The 8,815-nt window shown below is 43.0% G+C and overlaps 1 protein-coding gene across 1 annotated transcript; it reads right to left on the bottom strand.

The window, feature by feature from the left end:
* Positions 1-319: 319 nt before the first annotated feature.
* serpine1 (serpin peptidase inhibitor, clade E (nexin, plasminogen activator inhibitor type 1), member 1) lies at positions 320-7,828 on the bottom strand. Its single transcript, XM_083640756.1, has 9 exons — positions 7,732-7,828; positions 4,906-5,141; positions 4,468-4,692; positions 3,444-3,638; positions 2,805-3,003; positions 2,498-2,598; positions 2,008-2,094; positions 1,741-1,824; positions 320-1,353 (listed from the first exon to the last, which is right to left on the bottom strand). Exons 2-9 carry the CDS (start codon positions 5,138-5,140, stop codon positions 1,307-1,309), a joined length of 1,173 nt encoding a protein of 390 aa, XP_083496882.1. The 5' UTR covers position 5,141; positions 7,732-7,828; the 3' UTR covers positions 320-1,306.
* Between the last annotated feature and the right edge of the window lie 987 nt (positions 7,829-8,815).

Below are 8,815 nucleotides of genomic sequence, written 5' to 3'. Positions count from 1 at the left end.
ATATTTTTCTATTTTTCTACATATTATTCTAGTGCAGCTTCAATCCAGAAATATGGATATCATTTGTTGTTAAATGCCCATGTTGGTTTGAACTCTGATTTCCACAAATGAATCAGTTTGTTAAAGAATAGTGACTATATGTTAAGATTTTCTCTACAATTAGGTATTCATGTATAATAAGAGAACAACCCCGATTTATACCTTCATAATTGTGCATGTATAATGTAACTTTGTGTTCGAACACAAGAGGTCAGCATTGCCCTTAGAGAACTTCCACAAGTAATCAGAGAGAGAGAGAGCAACTCTGTAAAAACGCAGCCATTTAATAAATATATAAATAGTGTAAAAAATACAACTGTAACTTTGCAACAATAAAGCAACAACAAAACAAATAGACATCACAAACAACATTGTAAAAATATAAAACAAGTACATCTTTGTTGGTAACAGAGCAGCAAAGAAGGGGTCTGCAGTATCGTTGAGGTGTCTGTCCTGTTGAAGATTAACTGATGCATATCAGACAATGGTAAACTGCTTAATTAGTTCATTTTCCTTCATATCATTTTTCTGTCTTGTCAACCAAATCCATCAAAAATAAATAAATGACTAGCAAACGTATCCCATCCTGGCATTTCATTTCAGTTCATCTCATACATCAGTCATGTTTCACTAGCCCTTTTTACACAGAGATCCTGCAATATTGCCATAAAGAAGGCCCACCATAGAGTGCCTACTGTAAAGACGGCCCACCGTAGAGTGCCTACAGTAAGTGTCGCCATCGTGAATTCTACATTCATTTCCCATAGAGGTTTCTCAAAATCCTCATTTAAAGAGTTTTATTTGGAGAAACCAAGCTATTCAGCAATATTCAAAATCACGAGAGACCTATAGAGCATAAAAAAGGAGAGTGAAATGTTGTTTTGTTGTTTCAGTGGTTCTGAAACTTTTTTACACCAAGTACCCCCTCAGAAATCACCATATGAAACTGTGAGAGGGAGGGAGCCCCACGTACCACCAGTAGTACCCATACCACAGGTTGAGAACCACTGTGTGGCCTCTCCTGATTCTGTACAACCTATAGCTGAATCGCTTGGTTTGTCCACAAGTAAATCTCTTTCAACAAGGATTTTAAGAAATGGGAAACTGAATGAGGAATGAAATCTCTTAGGGCCCATATGGCAAAACCCGGACGAGGGTGTTGCCTTTTTACACAGAACCAAACAATGCTGTCATAATGTGGTCCCAGTGCAGCATTGTCATGTAGCAGTAGTTGGACAGTGGAATGAGAGCAGGGCTTCAGTCTGCGTTAGTGCTGCTGTGGCTGGTTGAACTGGCCCATGAACAGAACAGCTCCTGGACAGAAAGGGAAACAGAAGATACAGTCAAGATACTGTAATAAAACTATTGACTTGTGGTTGGTGACTGACTGGAAGCATCAACAGTAAGAGCCTATTTTGGCTGGTGTGTGGTGAGCGTTCTGCGACAAACTGGCTGCCGTGCGTCACCCAGGTGGGTGCTACACATCGGTGGTGGATGAGTTGAGTTCCCTCCCCCCTCCCCCTCCCCTATGTGAGGCACTTTGAGTGTCTAGAAGGTGCTATATAAATCCAATCAATTATTATTATTATTAATTATTATTATTATTATTAATAAATGGCAAGAGGGAATTTCCTCAAGTGTCAATTCAAGTCTTTTAAGAAGCAACATGGAAGTGAAGTAGGCAGCGTTGAATTGTCTTACCTGTGGCTTTGTGCTGGATGAGGAACAGGAAGGGTCGGTCCAGAGTGATCTCCTCCACCGCCATGCGAGAAAACAACACGGCAGCTGACAGAGACAGGAAGACAAACAAGTCAATAAAAACAATCTCCATATCTCGGCCTGACCCAAATTGGTGTGTGTGTGTGTGTGTGTGTGTGTGTGTGTGTGTGTGTGTGTGTGTGTGTGTGTGTGTGTGTGTGTGTGTGTGTGTGTGTGTGTGTGCACACGTGCATTTGTGTGTGTATTTACCTGTGGCTGCTGCCCCCTTGGTTCCCTCTTCATTCACCTCAATCTTCACCCTCTGCAGGACCTTGGACACACACAGCTTTTCCTCAGCTGGAGGGGAGAGACAGGGGAGAGACAGGTCAGTTAGGCAGGATATCCTGTTCACTTGAATACACACATTACTCTCTAGTCCTAAACCTCCTAACCTATGTCCAGTAACAGCCGTTCAATCAACCCATGGTTGAATCTGTTCTGCAGTAAGGCTCAAGGAAATTCAACTGTGTGTTCTGTGTGCATTATACACCACACAACATCCTCAATTCCAATTATTATCAAGCAGTAATATCAAGTAGCCTCCTGGTTTTAAGTTAGATTTTAACATTGATTCTATTTTATATCCTTGTTATCATCAAAGGGCTAATACATATGCTGAATCTAGAACAAGTGTCAGTTGTATTAATGAGGCATTTGAATCCAGTTGAATGAATAGCCTTAACTATTAATAATAACTTACTGGTGATGCGTGTGAAGTCGGCAGTAGCCAGATTGAACATGGCTCCCAGACCCATGTTGGTCAGAGTCGTCTTCAAATTCACCTCAGAGTCCAGGGTGAACCTAAACAAAAACATACAGTACGTAAATATGATTTCCATTCATGTCTTATAATAGAATCTATTACAGTAGATGATCTTCTAGCCAATTGCATTCATCGCTGTGTATAAGGGTTTGACCTATGGGTTTTTGAAAGGCCCTTTTTTAAGTTGGTATGTATAATATTCAGTATTTTGTTTCTATTTGCATGTTCACTGTCCGTCTCTAACCTGGGCATAGCCAGCTGTCGCTTGACGCTCCTCAACTTGGCCCTCCACTGCTGAATGGTCTGGCTGCTCAGCTCCTTAGTGAGCGCGCTCACTGGCACCTCGGGCTCGAAGGGCGACACCAGGAGCATGCTCAGTGAGTCGCCCTCGTACGGGACCTCGATGACGTCGTAGTCCACACCGTCAGCAGATACAAACTCACCTGTTGATTGAGGAGAAGGGGAGGGGTTTACACTCAGACTTGGCGGGGAATGTATTTGTACAATGCAGTTATTGTCTTCCTTTTGGAAGTTGGAAGTCAGACCTCTGGTTCAGAAGCCAAAGAAGGAGCATTGTTCAAGATGTTCTTTGCCTTATAAAATACTGTTGACCATACTAACTTTATGTCAAGCAATTAGCAAATGTCTGTGTAGGCATCTATACCTTTAGATTTAAAAGTCGTAATTTGGAGGATTTTAGTTTTTTCAAGTAGCCTAATGCTCTGTAGTGTTTTCAAAGTGTGTCACCCATGTACATGCTATGTTGAGGTTACTAGTTTTTTCCCCCAGTATGAGGCTGAATTTCAAATTTGCCAACATGTCTGGAACCTATTAGCGTTACGCTTGGACAAATCATTGCAGTGAATTAATCCATACAACCTACCATAGTTGAAGCGATTGGTGAGCCTCATCATGGGCACTGGCACAGTGCTGCCGTTGCCACAGTGGAACATCCTCTCCTCTGTCAGTTTGAGGTCGAAGGGAACCTTCCACAAGCCCTGGAAGTGGAGGGCGTTGAGAAGGACCAGACGGGTCTTGTCAGTCAGGGAGCCAGATGGCAAGAACTCTGGGATGGCTCCTACAGAGGAAAAGGGAGGAAAGAGATCCATGAAGGGAGGCGAAGATGTTACGAAGCTAATGTAATGAACAGGATTATGATGCAATGATCAGGATATGATGAGGACAATCCTAGAATGTGGTTATGGCAGCCGAGTTGCTTTGATTTGCACAGTTGCTGGGTTGTTGCTAGAAGAGCATGTTCTCCAACCACGTGCTGTCAAAAGCCATGTGTCTGCACCACAACTCCTTTCAATCATGATGGCAGCTGGGTACTGCAGTACTGCTGCAGCCGGCTACTGCAGTACTGTTGCAGCCGGGTACTGCAATCCCTTGTACTTGTAAAAGTGCAGTGGAAGTCGGAATTGCAAGTCGGAAACTCGGGCAAGATCCATCTAACCCGAGTTCGCCATTATAAACACGCCTGACGTCACAGAATAAAACTTGATTTCACTTGATATGTAGTTTTTGTGTTATGAAAACCTGTTGTAACAACTTTGTAGTTTCCATTTGTAACATAATTCAGTTGTGCTTCGTAGATAGAATTCTTTGCTCTATGAACTCGACTGCTAATGTAGCCTAACTAGAGCTGTTAGATAGCTAGCATTAATGTTAATGGGAAAAAGCTGTTGCGTCCGCATGTTCTCCCTGAGAAAACGCAATGGAACAGATTTTGATCTGAGTTTAGTCGTTCCAACTCGGAACTATCGACCTCCGACTTCCAATGGTTTGCAGCATTAGATCCCACTCGAAGTGGGAGGAACCAGTATGTACCGGTATAATGATTCGTTCAATCTGATTCGTTTGTGCTTTTTGGCCCAGCACTAATTCATCCACCAGTCAGTGAGTACCTGCGGTGTGGTCGGAGACCCAGTCGTTGATGATGGCGAGTGCCTGGTCCGGCCTGGTGAAGTCCACCTGGTGCGGGTCGGTCTGGAAGGCCTTCATCAGGGCCCGGCGGTAGCCCTTCTCCAGACTCATCTTCCTCTCCACCATCACCCCGCTGGCCACCTCCACGCCCTCCACACTGGACACGTCCCGCTGCAGGAGGCGCTGCTGCCGCGACATCCCACGCTCTGCAGGGGGTAGGGGAGGCAGACCAGAACAACTGATCATTTGAAAGTTATAACCAAGTTCACTCAAGTAACTCTGGTCCAACCCATGGTCTGAGAGTGGTATCTGTTACGTATCATCACTGTCAACTTGTGTATGTTAACATAATCTCCACTTTCTTATTTATATTTTCTTTGCTGCATCATATCATATTGCTATACTTAATCAGTTGTTACCTTGCAGAGAGAAGCCCATGGCAGCAGTTAGGGCCTTGCGGGTGTTTCCCCCGGCGCCCAGCTGAGCCATGCCCACGACGGAGGCCACGCCGTAGGGGGAGAAGGCCACGTTCTCCTGGGCAGAGTCCTGCACCAGCTGGGAGAAAACCTTCAGGCCAAAGTCAGTCTGTCTGTCCTGCAGGCTGCCCAGCGCACTGCTCAGACTCAGGACGAGGAACGCATACATGCACAGCATCCTGCCAAGGACAGAAGAGCATAGAGGTCAGGGATGCACAATCAATATCGGTACATCATTGTATCGGCTGATAAAGGCTGTAACAATTAAATATCGACATCGCACAAAACATTTATGGCCGTATGACTGGCCATGAACTTGTGAAATAGGCCAAATTTGCCCTGGTTGTGGTAGCTATTGTCATCATCCAAGCCTATTTAAGGACACATGTTGCTGATGTTTTAGGATATACTGCTGTCGAGGTGGATATAATCTATGTGCAGGACAAAATGTTGCCCAAGAAGACATAAAAACACAGAGCCATGTGCTGACATGGCATGCTGTAACATGATTTAGCATATTATGTGCTTTGCTCGACTGCTCGTTGCCAGGAAACTTAGTTTAAATGCCAACTCTATAAAAAAACATGCATTCCATATCTGTTTATGGGAAAATCTGATTCTCGTTGAGAGGGAACATTGAGTGAATTTGATTACTCAACAAAACCAAGAGAAACCAACTCACAAAAGCTCTCAGTTATTTTTGCGTAATAAAACAAGTTGCTCAAGGGTAAGTGACTCCAGATGCAGAGCCCTATACTGTGAGAAGCCTGATCATGAATACACTGCGGAATGTAGTCCAAACACTGACATGGGACCTTGGTGTGGGACAGTTAGGACTACTCAATGGAACACGACATAACAAGCTGTTGATACAAACCTTGGGTTTTAGACCTTGAGAGTGAGGGGATTTGGGAAAAGGGTTACAGTTAGTTTAGGATTAGGATTAAGGCTTAAGATGTAATTGATGAAGGTGCTTGCCGGAGTTGTTATATTATAGTTTTGTATCTTTCATTCGTTTTTTTTTTTTTTTTTTGGTTTTTAATTTTGGATTTCAATTCAGTTCAGAAGAAATTCAGAAGGTATTACAATACAAACACAACAAGGTAATTGAAGGTAATGAAGGTAATTGACTCTCACCCAATGCAAGTCATGCTTGTTGTGTTGACGAATTTGACCAAATTAACAAAGAGTAAAACTAGAGAAATTTTCTGTATATTTTAATTAGATTTTAGTTTGTTTTGTAAGTACGCAATATAATTTAATTTAGTTTCCCTAATTTTTCTAAAGCCTAGTTTTTATTTTTAATCCAGTTAACTATTTTCCCCCCTACACCTAGTTTTAGTTTATTTTTTAGTTAAGTATAATAACCTTGGTCCTCGCAAGTATACCCTATATAGAAGTTTTACATTTGGATCAGTCACTTCCCTACACACACCAGAAGTGAATTTGGGCAAATAGCATGAATCTATACAGCATTTCAGTTTGTGTGTGTGTGTGTGTGTGTGTGTGTGTGTGTGTGTGTGTGTGTGTGTGTGTGTGTGTGTGTGTGTGTGTGTGTGTGTGTGTGTGTGTGTGTGTGTGTGTGTGTGTGTGTGCGTGTGCGTGTGCGTGTGCATGTGCATGTGCGTGCGTCTGTGTGTGTGTCACACACAGCATGCCTGGCTGCATACGCATTATGCCAATTGGAAAAAGTGTGTGTGAATCAGTAGCCTTTCTTTTCCCTTCCCACTGCAGACATCAATAGCATGTACTTGCTACCTGCTGCTTTACATAGCAGGTAGCATGTTAGCAGGTAGCATGTACTTGCTGCCTGCTGCTTTACGTAGTAGCAGCACCACAGCGCTGCTATACGCTCACAGGCCAAACACTGTGGCCTCAGGCTCTGTTTGCATAACTTTGACACACTTCTCTGTTTGCACGTTCACTCTCACTGCTGAGCCAGGAGACCACTCACTGTTTCCCAGCATTAGCATTGCTCAATTCATCCAAAGGAGTTTTTTCCTTAAACCACGGGGTGCTACAGTCATTTTGCTCCAGAGTAGAAAACGTTTAACACAGTTTTAACATTAGAAATACCAATGTATTTTGGGTGTCTAAGAGCTGGACGACAAGCCATTTAACTGAAAGGGCTTAACACAATTAGCCTAGAATAATATGGCCTACTTTATTTTGAAACTGCAAGTGCAGAAAGTGGAGGGAAAGCTGTGATGTTTTAGTTTGAAAAGTCTTAGGATTTTCACATTTGATAATGTTTAACTTCTCTAGTAGTGTCAAATTAATTAATTATAAATGATGAGCATAACGTCCATGTTGGAAATGCCACAGATACCATCCGGTTGAATAGCCTAAATATCACCTTATTCTTGCTGCTCATATGCTATTTAATACACATTTTCATTATGAGGGACTGCCAACTGAAATAGGAATAACATACTTTTCTTTGCTGTATCTTATTACTATTTGCCGCTGCAATGGGAAATTAAAATGGAATCTAATTACCTTTTCTTTCTTTAATAGTCCAATTCAAATCTTTACCATCTAGCACTGTGATGATAATAACACACATAACATTACCAGATAACAACCTTGTAATATCTAATGCTATTAACAGAGTTCACCCTTTAAAGGATCTGTCAGAACCAGACACACCTCCTAAACTTTGAGACAGTCGATGGAATTTTAATTATTATTCCAAGTGTGCTGAAGCCCCTATGTCAGGTTGCACTTGACATTTGGTTGAAAATGTGCAGAAGTGATCCAGGTCCTTACCTTGTGGTTGAAGTGTTGGAGGAGTTTGTAGTGATAGAGTTGTAGTAAAGCTCGTAGTCTCTGAGCTGCAGTCTTTTTCAGTTCCTCCTTTGCTGCCTCTGGTCGAGTGTGAACGTGTGAATGAGTTTGTGCCTTTATATAGGCTGGGCCTGTAGTAGCCCCGCCCACTCCCACACACAGACACACAGACACAGACACACACTTACTGGGTATGATGTCATGGGACACACTGTCTGGACAGAATACCTTTCTCTGACTATTTTTTTCTTCCTTTTTTTTGGCCCTAAAACATAAACTATTTGCCAGTACTCGCATGGAAACTCACTTAAATAGTTTCACGTTCTCCTTGTCATACCCTCTCAGGACCCTCTCATTCATATTACACACACACACACGCACACACACACACACACACACACACACACACACACACACACACACACACACACACACACACACGCACACGCACACGCACACACACACACACACACACACACCACACACACGCGCACACACCATTGGTATGTGCAGAGGTAGTCTCCTCAGAGGAGATGGTAGTCATGCTGGTGAAGGCCAGGGAAAGTCCTGCTGAATGGCTGGAGGTGTGAAACCTGGCAGCTGGCTGACAGCCGGGCGTTGTGACAGTAGCTCTTTTATAACATGTACACAGAGAGATCCCACAACGATGCTGTTAGGAAGCTCCACAAATACGCCAGCTTTGCCGTTTTCCACAGGAGTGTGCTTTCAGATACCATGACGTCTTTCCGCAAGGAAAGAGGTGTGACGTTCTATTATGGAGATGGAAACAGCTGTCTACCTGTAGGCTACTTCAGAGCAATCTAGTAAAGAGAGTGGCGTCAGCGGAGGTCCAAAATGCTTCACTCAGTAGCGAATGAATAGCCAGGAATGGCTTTGATTCTTTTTGATTTGAAATGTTGATTCTTTAAACGTCGGACCCTTTCAAAGTACATCACAAACTGTCCATTTTGCTGCAACTCGACAGCGCTGCTTAATCCAGAAACGTACTTCCGGGAACTCTCGAGAGTAAAAAAAAAAAAAGGTCCATTGGAGTGAACGGAGATGT

Source organism: Poromitra crassiceps (assembly GCF_964638095.1).
Source record: "Poromitra crassiceps genome assembly, chromosome: 7".
Classification (NCBI taxonomy): Eukaryota; Metazoa; Chordata; class Actinopteri; order Beryciformes; family Melamphaidae; genus Poromitra; species Poromitra crassiceps.
The sequence above is the reverse complement of the archived record's forward strand: the minus strand, read 5'-3'. Positions and strand labels throughout refer to the sequence as shown.